General features: G+C 43.0%; 1 protein-coding gene across 1 annotated transcript in view; it reads right to left on the bottom strand.

Annotated features, from left to right (window-relative positions):
- LOC311354419 (nucleolar protein 4-like) overlaps positions 1-10,732 on the bottom strand; it is a gene marked incomplete at its 3' end in the record, with an annotated part of 49,736 nt that extends 39,004 nt beyond the window's left edge. Inside the window, 2 exon segments of the mRNA XM_084474228.1 lie at positions 251-403; positions 10,247-10,732. Coding sequence (XP_084330354.1) covers positions 251-403; positions 10,247-10,633 — 540 coding nt within the window. The 5' untranslated portion in view covers positions 10,634-10,732.
- Between the last annotated feature and the right edge of the window lie 2,239 nt (positions 10,733-12,971).

The raw sequence follows: 12,971 nt of genomic DNA, 5'->3' as shown, positions 1-12,971 counted from the left end.
GTAATACCATGTAATGCTTTAATTGTATAGGGATGTAATGATACTTAATCCTCTAGGTATATAGCTGATGTAATGGTTCTTCATGCTCTAGTTGTAAAGGTGATGATACTTAATGCTCCATTTATATGGCGATTTAATGATACTTCAGACTAAAACATTATAAATATTGGTGAAATGCTTTGAATGCTCAAACTCTTCTTGTAGGGTTGACCTCACTTGGTGCTTGTGGTGATTTGGAGAATGAACTCACAGCTCTGTAGGTCTTCTTCTGCCCGGCGTGTTTCGGGGTCTTCCCGGGATCAGAGGTGATGTCCACATGCATGGCGTAGATAATGTCAAAGAAGTCCTCCACAATGGCCACGCGCTTCAGAGAAGGATCAGACCCGGGTACACCATCTATACACTAAACAAGAGAGAGGGAGCACATACACATTTCAATTTGGATTATATTTTATGTTTGACGATTTTATGTTATTATTATTATTATTATTATTATTATATCTGATGTTGAATCTTTTCCTGATTTGGTCATGTAAATGCACGTTTTCCATGCCAATAAATCGTTCACAGCGCTCAGACTTAAAATAAGAACCTGCCAACTAACCTATACAATAAACACATACACACAGGGAATACAGGGAGGCCTAGGGGACCTGCCTGTCTCCCACAAGGCCGTGGGAGAGGTGTGTGAGTCAGGACATGGGAAAGGCGACTGTAGAGTGTGAGTGAGAGAGAGGGGGGGGGAATATGGAGTGTGTGTGTGTGTGTGTGTGTGTGTGTGTGTGTGTGTGTGTGTGTGTGTGTGTGTGTGTGTGTGTGTGTGTGTGTGTGTGTGTGAGATGTCAGTGCTAGACTGGAGGGTGTGTTAGAGTGAGATCTTGGGGGACGAATGAGATTTTTGCCAGTGTCTCTGTAGGCTGTAGTCAAAATGTAGACAACAGGTGGTACAAGAACACACACACACACACACACACACACACACACACACACACACACACACACACACACACACACACACACACACACACACACACACACACACACACACACACACACACACACACACACTCCCTACGCCTGACAGAGAAAGGCCAAGCTTGCTGCTGCTATGGCAACCGATTGAAGGCCAACCTCATGGGACAGTTGAGGGTAGGTCTCAGTACGGGAAGAGAGAGAGTGTGTGTGTGTGTGTGTGTGTGTGTGTGTGTGTGTGTGTGTGTGTGTGTGTGTGTGTGTGTGTGTGTGTGTGTGTGTGATTATTTTGGTTTCTCCGTCATGGTCATGTGACCCCCTTGAACAAACAAACACGCACACACATGTGCACAAGTCTGTGTGTAAGTGCATCTGTTAGCATGTTTGAGTTTATGCTGACAGTAAAAAATAAAAAGTAATATGAATATTTATATTTAATTTTAGGTTCAGTCCTTGTGGTCATGTGAGCCAATCACCCCCCTCCCCTCCCTCCCCCAAAGAGAGAGAGACAATTAGAGGTTCAATGGGAGTAGGTATGTGAGAGTGTGAGGGTAAGACAGTGTGGTAGAGAGTGTCCTCATTATTCATAAGCGGTGTCCCAGGGTACTCTTTACCAGATGGTAGACAGATAGAAGATATAATGAACACACACACACACACACACACACACACACACACACACACACACACACACACACACACACACACACACACACACACACACACACACACACACACACACACACACACACACACACTGCCATGACAAACCAGAGATCACATTGCATACATCATATATAATACTCATCATCAATGCTTGGAAACAATTGCAGAAATCAAATTCAAATGGGTTGATAATATAATTCATCCTTCTTCCACTCAGCGTCCCTCAGAATGTGTGTTTAACCTTGAGTCATTGGGTCCACTTCCCGTTCATCTCTCCCTCTTGACTCCACCAACGACCCCACCTCCTCCAACTCTGTTGCAGCATTCAGGCAACAAGGGTTTCTATGACAACTAGCTTCCATCCACCAGATCATTGACTTAGTTGCCAAACTCCATCCCCCCCCTCGGTCCTAACAAGTGAACTGGCAGGGGAAAGGGAAGAGGAGAGGCCCTGGCGATGATGGTCTTGATGAAGAGGTCTCCACTGATGAGAGAAACAATGCTGGGCATTACTCTGATTCCCTCCTCGTACCCCCATCAAGCATGCACAAATACACCCATCAGTGCACACATAAACGAGACATGTAGAGAGAGAGAGAGATGCAGAGAGAGATAGACTATCTATTTGTGATATAGTCTTAAAGTTTGACAGTGGTGGGCGGTCAATAACCAACAATAAAAGCTAGTTCATAGAAATGTAAAAAAACAATCAAACAAAAAAACAAATAACAGCCATCAATTCTTACATTAAAATCATATTCAGCGATCATGAATTTTGAATATGGCTACATAACTGTATATATATAAAATCACACACACACACACACACACACACACACACACATACACACACACACACACACACACACACACACACACACACACACACACACACACACACACACACACACACACACAGGACCTCTCTCTTCCAAACAAGCCAGTTGCTAGGATACACTAGGGGTCCATTTAACGCCCCCCTCCTCCCCCAACACACCACTAAGATTCCTTCCTATACAACCCCTTATTCTCTTCAAAACACACACATACACACATGGTTGCTGTGTTTGAGTACACCAACTGATAACTGATGAAGTGTATTCGGTGTGATGTAGACAATTAAACAACACACACACACACACACACACACACACACACACACACACACACACACACACACACACACACACACACACACACACACACACACACACACACACACACACACAGTTCCTATTATAGCCCATGGTATCGTGTGAACTGAAATGGGGACTACATAAAGAAGAAATCCTGAAGATATGAGAGCAAGGTTAAATTTCAAAAGTCCAATGTGTGCATAATGCACGTCCATAATCACCTTTATTCAGCTGCACAGCTTGCTTTGAAAACTGTTTTAACAGCATTTAACAGCATTTAACATCGACCTATACAATGAACACAGTGTCAATAGCAGTCCAATCTCAACCCAATTTATCATGAGATCCACACATTATTTAAATATCACAATCCTCTGTGTGGCAACTCCAAGTGTAGTCCTACATGAAATTAAACAGGACAATATGTTTATAAGTAGACTAACTATTACAGTACCTTTCTAGCTCTATACACACACTGAAAATAGATCAGAGAAGAGAACCTTGTAAAAGCTATGTGCTACGAAACACACACTAAGCCAACCCAATTGGATGTCCTACCAACAGCAATAGGCCACGAAACAGACAGCTCACATTTTCTAACAGCTATTGGGCAAAAAAAGAGAGGGCAAAGAGCTTAGCGATGAGCTAATCATCCAGCTGCTGGGTGCAGGGGCATCGAAGTTTGACGGGGAGGGAGGGAGGGAGGGGAGGAGGGAAGGAGGGAGCGAGGGGGGACAGGCTGGGGAGGATGGGGGCAGGTGGTTGTGGAGGGGTCCTGGAGCCAGAGAAAAGCAGAACTGTTGGGGCAGGGGGGAGGGAGAGGAGGAGGGGGGGAGGTGATGAGGAAGCAGCAGGATAAAGAGTGCATCGTTGTCCTCCTAGAGCCCTTACCCATATTCTACACATTGAGGAAGTGAGATAAGCTACCATAACCATCTCATTATAAAAGAGCAACAATGAAGTACCAACTGTAAGCCCTGTAGCTGGTGGTTGGAAGAAAATAACCATTTTATTTTGATCCCCACTTATAGTCTTGTCTTTCTTTCATAACATCACACCACTAGCCAGACTTCACCATAACATTACTAGCCACAGACTAACCATAAGACCACTAGCCAGACTAATAATAACACTACTAGCCACAGACTAACCATAAGACCACTAGCCACAGACTAACCATAAGACCACTAGCTACAGATTAACCATAACACCACTAGCCAGACTTCACCATAACACTACTAGCCAGACTAACCATAACACTACTAGCCACAGACTAACCATAACACTACTAGCCACAGACTAACCATAAGACCACTACTAGCCACAGACTAACCATAACACTACTAGCCACAGACTAACCATAAGACCACTACTAGCCACAGACTAACCATAACACTACTAGCCACAGACTAACCATAAAACCACTACTAGCCACAGACTAACCATAACACTACTAGCCACAGACTAACCATAAGACCACTACTAGCCACAGACTAACCATAAGACCACTACTAGCCATAGACTAACCATAACACTACTAGCCACAGACTAACCAAAACACCACTACTAGCCACAGACTAACCATAACACTTCTAGCCACAGACTAACCACACCACCACTACTACCTACAGATTAACCATAACAACATCCTGATAGACACAGGCTGTGTGTGCTTAAGTCAGATGTCTGTCAGAATAGCTGAAATAAATAAATTTAGTGAAGGGTTGGAAATAAAGAGTAGGAAATGAAAAATGCAAGATTATATTAGGAAAGAGTAAATAGAATAAGACTGCTCAATTGTTGTTTGTGGTTTGGTCGTTTTTTGTATTATGGAGACCAGTAAACAAAGACACCATTTGATCGAGAAATTGGTGACATGTATAGGGAAAACCTTATTTCATTTGGCAGTTGTAGGTTGCTAGATGATAATAGGCTGTTAAGAGACTGAATGTTGTACAGCGAATATCAAACACAACCACAGGTACTAAATAAGTGTGCACAAGTGTAGTCCTATACTCGCTAGTTCATTAGGTCCAATACAGAGCCTCATTATGGCCCAGGGTTGTGGACCCTCGTTATGGACCAGGGTTATGGACCAGGTGTTAGCCTTGTCATTCAGGTGAGGAGGGGTTAAGAGGTCAGGAGGAGACCAGGAGAATGAGGCACCCCAGCCTAATTAAGACTGCTGCTAATATTCTGTCACCATGGCAACCAAAGAATGCCAGGGGGAGGTGTGCACAAGGCTGCCTCTGTGTATGTGTGTATTGGTATGTGTGTACGTGTATGTGTATATGTGTGTGTACGTGTATGTGTATATGTGTATATGTGTGTGTATGTGTGTATGTGATTGTGGTCTCACTCTCCATCTTCTACAGCGACCCCAGCTGGCCTCTGGCATATTATAACTACTGTCAACAGCCAATCATACCCTATCACCCAGTCACACCTTCCCCAATCAAAACGCATCTAGGCAGCCCATCTACAAAATAATGACTGGAGAGGATAGCACAGGGGACCTTTGACGTAAAGTTCTTGGAAATAATTCTCTGAACTAACTCTGCTATCTTAATGGCTCAATCACATGCATGTCAACCATTAACGTATCACAGGAATATAAAGCCTAGATTTACATTACATAAGTCTGATAAACGGGTCTAAAATACACACAAAAAAAGATGTCTTCAACAAGTAGCCCAGCTCTAACAAGATGGACCATTATCACTGCTACCAGCAGCATCACTAAGTGGATACTCATTTTACAGTAAGAGGAACACGTCTGGGGAGAAGACCCTCACAGCCCAACATGTGTGATGTTAGGTTGTTAATCACCTCCTGGACCTTCACCTTCCACCCTGACCACCGAAGACCCCTTCACCCAGTGTTTCCAAGCACACACACATGCATGCGCAGACACATGCATGAGTACGTACACGCACGCGCATGCAGGCATGCATGCAGGCAGCGCATGCACACCTATTCAGATAGTTCCCCTGCTGGCACAGACTGAGAAATTTTTCACTGGTGCAAAAAGCAGGCCCTCTTGTTTTACAAGTCGTTCTCTGAAGGAGTGGCGTTTCTCACAAAAATCTGCTACATTTGATATTTTCTGAATTTCATCTCCGTCTCATAGTGGAAAGAAGATGCACAGCAGACAGATAGACTGGTGCATTCTGGTAATGTTCAATAGACCTCTGAAGAATAAGTCCTGCCTCCAAGGCTCCCGGTTCCCTCAGTCAAATGTCTATGGGAAATAACATGGGGTTTTTGAATGATCGTACATAGCAAACTCTAGGTGGCGAAGAAGTAAAAGATGCATCACATTTTGAACTACACACCTTTTCCATCTAGTTTCGACTGGCTTTTTGGATTGTCGGTGCTGTTAAAATAGCATTTATAATCGTTTACTACTTTAACGGCACCAACAATCCAAAAAGCCAGTCTAAACTAGATGAAAAATATGTGTAGTTCAAAACGTGACACAGCTTTTACTTCTTCACCACCTACATAGTTTGTTATGTAGGATCATTCAAAAATCCTATGTTATTTCCCATAGACATTTGACCAAGAGAACCAGAGACTCGGAGGCGGGACTGATTCTTCAGAGGTCTATAGTAAACAGTAAATACCACACACACACGTTTTCTAATAGTGTTCAAATTAACTAAGGTAATGGCGTTCATGTTAACTAAAGATAATAATTCATACATTATTTACCCTAACCTTAACCCTAAGCCTTACCCCTATGCTTAAAGGGGTAATGCTATAGAATTATGCTTATTACTGCATTTACTAATGTTAATTAATGGTTAATTAATGTATACCCACCTAATGAAGTGATATTGATTAGATTTATTTCCCCCTCAGTATATAAGTTATATATTTAAGCAATAGATCACGACAGGCTGTGGAATGTTCTCATTATACCACAGTTAAGGGACATTGTCCGTCCCGACGCACAGCGGAGGGACGGCGACCCCCTTAACTGTGGTATAATGAGAACATTTCACTGACTGAAGTGATCTATTGCTTTTATAAAACGGTTACGTAAGTATGGCGAAATGAAAGTCATAGACACTCAATTTTTAAAAAATGAGAAAGTCGGAAAAGCATTTTTTTAACAAATACAAAAAAGTAGTCCCTCCTGGCTGCCTGCAAAGTGCACGGTGGTTGCTATGCAACACACTGTAGCGTCCTTCAGAGAGAAGGCTAGAGACGGTAGCTTGGTTCGCCGGCAATTTAGCCTACTATCGAGCAGTTCACTCACCGTGTGCCTATTGCTTTACAACATTTCCACCCTCTCCATCAATCAACATATTTTTAGGCTTCAGTGAACTATGCTATTGCTTTTATATATAAATAAACAACAGTTCAAGTTAGGCGCGGAGTGATACGGAACTATGTAAACTGAATGGGCGTCATAGCTGTGTGTGTATATGCTCATTTTGGATTGTCTGTGCCGTTAAAGTAGTAAACGATTATAAATGCTATTTTAACAGCACAGACAAAAAGCAAAAAGACAAAAAGCCAGTCGAAACTAGATGGAAAATGTGTGTAGTTCAAAACGTGACGCAGCTTTTACTTCTTCACCACCTACAGAGTTTGTTATGTACGATCATTCAAAAAACCCATGTTATTTCCCATAGACATTTGACTGAGGGAACCGGGAGCCTCGGAGGCGGGACTTAATCTTCAGAGGCCTATAGTGAACAGCTAATAGGCGATATGACTTGCTGGTTCCTACAGCAATCCCACACTGTATCTGGTTGATTTTGGAAACAAACTGCAGAGTTCATAGTGTCTCCAATTATGGTGTGCTGGTGCTCAACCTCTTTGGAGAGTGTGTGAGTGTCTTCAATTTGTGTAAATGTATTTTGTAAATTTGTAAATTAATGTAAATGCAGGGAATCCTTAAATAAAGTGTCCTGTGATGTATATGGCCATGGGTTGTTGTTGAGGCTGCATCAGTGTATCAAGGTTAGATTGTTTCAGTTATTATATGTGTTAATTTAAACCTTAATCTGACCCCAAGATTAACCCAAGCAGAGACCGAAAGGAACACACACACACACACACACACACACACACACACACACACACACACACACACACACACACACACACACACACACACACACACACACACACACACACACACACACACACACACACAGCAGAACAGGAGCAGAACAGGAAGATGGATATTGGTATATTATGACCAGCATGACCTGATGAGACTGTGGCCAGCTCCAGACGGCACTGCGCTTTCACAATCTTTGGACTGTCCCAATCCAAACGCAAGGCCATATGTTCATGACTACATGTATGTATTTAAAGGACAGTGCACATTAATCTACATTTCATTAATGTGCCAGTGTTAGCCAGCAGGCAGATTTTCCACTGTGTTGGAAAACAGAAAGACAGGGATTTTTGATTCTCATGCCTCTATATTGTCCTACACCTCTACTTAATGAAGGATAGGATAGGAAAGGGAAGGTAGGTGTGGAGATACAGCTTTTACAAGGGTTTATTTAGTTGATGGTGTCTATTGACGACTACAATCCCAGTCCTCCCTTTAGCATCAGCTGCATGTGAAAGCATGTGTGACAGACCATGTGTCTACAGACTACAAACTGCCAAGCTTCTACTTCTCTGTGTCACTCGGCCTGCTGGGAGTCAACACAGCAGAGGGGGGAAGCGGTTATCACATGGAGTTGACACCAGCGTCTAGTTCGTCACTATTTTTAGAGGACCAACTCACCACTTCCTCCTGGAGGGAAGCTGGCCATGTCTGTTCAACCTTGGTGACCGTTAAGGGCTGAACAATCTCACAACTTTAAAGTGTACCTTTAAGCGGGTCCTGCAACTTTAAGTGGAAGAACCCATCATTGTTTGCATTGTATTTAAGGAGTGTTTGTCTCCGATGACAATCATGTTGAAAGGGTTGAATTTGCTGCTCTTGACTCTCCTTGTGAGACAGTATTGTCTGAATCTGTACATTTTTACATTTTCTACAAAATATATATTCTTAGGGACATTAAAGCATGAATCCAAGCTCCCAGCTGCGTTGATACTGACTGAATCTGTACATCTTTACATTTTCTGCAAAATATATATATTCTTAGGGACATTAAAGCATGACTCCAAGCTCCCAGCTGCGTTGATACTGTAGAACCGTGTAGGACTTTCTTTGCACAGCGACTTGTTACCGTGATAAGATCTTGTTTTGGGTTTTTTCATGTGAAGGCCCGCATACAATGCACTCAAATAACGTCTAACCGGACTGTCCCAAACTGTGAGGTGAGCCTACAGGACAGATTCTTCACCATTTGGTTGATGTACTGCTGCATTAAAACAGAGGGCTCTCCTTTTTTTGACACTTGAACTAAGATTAGTTCAAATTAAAGACCTGTTGCAAACCTTTTCAAAATAATTAATAATCCGGTAAAGATTTATCACGTGAAGGGAAACGTCTGAACAATAAAGTTATAAATGTCTAAAACAAGTCTAAAACTTTGTCTAATTTTAAATCATGATGAAATCTAAATCTAATGTCGTTTTAGCCTTGCCACTAAATACTAAATAACTAAATAACCTAAAAGCACTTGAATAACATGTTAGAAAACAACCTGCTGGTGAGCAAGTCGGTCTAATGGCACATGTCTTCTGCAGTTTTGCTACTGTTTGGATTGGTTAATTAAAAGTCTCCTCCCACTGCTCTGCTCCTGATTAAGGAGAGGAGTCGGATTAAGCAAGTCAACTTATACCAAGGCCAGGGTTAGTTCAACGGATATATTATATTGTAGGCCTATTTATAGTCATCACTTCCCTGCCATTAAAATGAGCATCTACCTCTGGCCTAACCAGTTACAGTGTGCAAATGTGAACGGAAATACCGTCAGCCCTGTCGTAATATATTTAAAAAAATAATAATAATAATAATAATAATAACACTGCCAAATTATAACTTCCATGGTTTGTTCGAGGATAGGCTCAGAGGGTTTGCCTGCACTAACCTGCACAAAAACAAGTTTATGTATCTAAGTAAACAGTCGGTTTATGAATAATAGTGTTAGGCTATGTAATAATAGTGACTATGTCAAGTAAAATAAATGCTTTACGTTGGTCGTGTATAGCCGACCTCGCGAGACGTAGGCCAGGCCTAAAGTATGCTAAGCAAGTGTCTAGAAAAATCGTTTTAATTTTGTCGTTTTAATGTAGGCTGGGCCCATACTGATTAAGCACGATGCAGAACAGGTGCTTTGAATTGTGTGCAGCCAGGGAAAGTGGTGTTGTAACTGTAGCCTTGAAACATATAGGCAAACACATTTAAACACACACACACACACACACACACACACTCATGTTCTTCTTCAAATCGGCTTGTACAGACGCGCGCACACTCCATTAAACGGAACCCACTGACACAAAGCGCGCAGTGGCCCGGTGAAAGTGAAAGAGGAAGACGCACTAACCGTAGCCTTGATGGGCACGAAGAGCACGGCTCTGTCCGGGGAGCCGCCGACCCCCTCCTGCAGCGACCCCACTTGGAAGCCCTTTGACTTGACCCAGAATTTGAATTTGGCGTTGATGTTGCTCTTCTCGCGGAAGATCCAGCCTCGGTGGTCGTCCTCGCGGTGTGTCAGGGTCTGGATGATTTTGTTGTATTTACGGCGGGTGACGGTCTTGGTTTTGCCGGAGTCGCCGTAGGTCCGGAGGCACCAGTCCTGGAACATCTCGACCCCTGCCCCGGGTGCATCAGACACCGACACACCGTTGTCAGTGCTGGGGGTTTTGGGACTCTGGGTTTGTTGGTTGTCGGCGGTGCCCGCCGGTTCCACGGCGGGTCTCCTCGTCGTCATGATAAATGCTCAGTGCTAACCAAACCTACTTTGTTTGGTCTTTCCAGATGAGACCACTTTGAATGTTGGTCTGTTAGCCCTACAAAATCCCTGAGCTCTTCAATCGACTCGGGTCGTATCCTCCTCGTCAAAAAAACGACAATTCCCCAAACGTACTAAATTTTGTATCCGTGTTTTTTTTTTTTTTTGTTTTTTTTTTAATTAAATTCAAATGAAACGCTTACTCCGTCACTGCTGTCGCGCAGCGGCGGGTGAGCGGGACAATGAAAGGGCTCGATGAAGAACAATAAGCCGGTGGTAGGAGGCAGCGTGCGGTGTGCCCTCACACACGCACACACTCACACACACCTGTTAACAGAATGGTCTGTCGGGCCGTCCCGTGGGGATGTCAGTCACCGCCTCGTCTCCTTCGCTGGGGAAAGAGAAGAAGCGAGTGGGGGCAGGGGGGGGTCCCAAAGCTCTCTTCCCACCTGTCGGGGTGGGGGGTGTTTAAATGCTATGTCGCTTGGATTATCTGATGCTTTTTTCCTAATTATGAGTTCCTTGTCCCGTTTGTCTTGGGTAATGGAAAAAAAAGAAAAGAAAAAAATATCCCGAAAATGTATCGACCAACGAGGAATGCGTCGAAATCAGACCACGGAACATGAGGTGTCTCCTCGCGAGCGGATCTCTGCTGCTCCGCCACCTGCTGATGGGAGAGGCACGAGACACCTGTTTGAATCCGAACAACACGCCGCGAGAGCCCGCCGTCGTCCCGAAAGAACCAGCAGCGCCTTCTGTCCTGTTCTCTGAACGGTCACTGTGGAACCCACGGTCCCTATTTCCCACCTATCATTTGACGAAAAGGGGGGCCGTTTGATCGACTCCGTGGTAGCTATTGTGTTCCTCTCGCCCGGCCCTGAACCGCCTTTTACAACGAGCGGATCACAGCGTGCAGACGGGACATGTGTGCGCGCACCCTGCAGCCCTCTAAAATCAGGAAGTGTCAAAAAAGCTGGAAACGCACCCCTTTCTGCGTTGATCAACTATCGTAATTTATGCTAGCCGTCCCATGAGGAGGAACTGCACAGCAGCACCGAACAGAATACACAGAAGAGTCTAATATTAGCCTATAAGAAAAAAAGGTTTCTGTTATGATGGAACCGAGTTGTCAAATAAACCTCTTGCTCTATTTAATCAAGCAACATATGACCTGAAGTTGAGAACATAACACACGTTTATAAAACATATTTGGTCTACCTAATCACATTATTTTAATAAAATATAATTTCCTATGGACCACTTCATGTTTCAATGTAGCCAATGTTCGGCAAATACGGCTTTCATTTTTCACAGGAAAACAATATATATGTAACTCTTTGTTGGTTACTATTTACTAATGCCGTGGGCAGATGTGTGAAACATGAGGAGACAGCGTCAGCCCTGCAGGTTTTAAAAAGGACCCGCTCTCGCTAATAGGAAGATCCAACAACATTAGACAGCCTCGACATGGGACAGCACCGCAGTTGCCCATACCAACCGATCATATCGGTTAAATGGGAATAATGTGTTTTATTTTTGTACATTATGCCACAGGAGCCTTTTAACACCTTCCAGCTCATTCTTCACTATGCTAGATATTGCAGTGTCTTCAACAAAGCATTGTTGTACACCTCATGTTGGAATACTGGTATATCACATCATGTAGGCCTACTGGTATAGATATACTTCATGTAAGCCTACTGGTGTAGATAGACATCATGTAGGCCTACTGGTAGCCTATAGATAGACATCATGTAGGCCTACTGGTATAGCATACCTCATGTTGGCCCATGTTATTTAAGTACACTGCCCGATTTCACAGTCGATTTAACAAATCTATCTCAATACTACATCAATGTTTTTATAAATAATATAAAATATAAAATATGATCTACTCAAGACCTTGTTTGAAGATCTTTCCTATACTATTAAGTATTGCAGGTAACAAGAGATGCATATACTGTAGATATTAAATATTGTTATTTTTAATATTTGTATTCTTACATTTCTTCTTACAAGATTAAGATGTGTTCAAAATGCATCTGGATAAAAGTGTTGTAGACTGCAGGTTAAGGTCCATTGTTCTAACGATGCAGCCACAATTAAAGAGCAGACTGATCACATCAGAATACCACTATAGCTTTTGGATTTTCAGAATCAGCAGAGAAGACCTCAGGTATAACAGAAAGACAGAACAAAGGTAAAACAAGGTAATCAGAAAATCAGGCTAAACCTTGGTTTAGCCTTCTCAGAAGTATCTCATATCTCCCACAGGGCTTTTAGCAGGTTTGTTCTACAGCTTAGGGTTGTAGGTAGT

The sequence above is a fragment of the Micromesistius poutassou genome (assembly GCF_964030765.1).
Source record: "Micromesistius poutassou genome assembly, chromosome: 10".
NCBI classification, from domain to species: Eukaryota; Metazoa; Chordata; class Actinopteri; order Gadiformes; family Gadidae; genus Micromesistius; species Micromesistius poutassou.
This window is presented reverse-complemented; position numbering and strand designations above follow the sequence as displayed.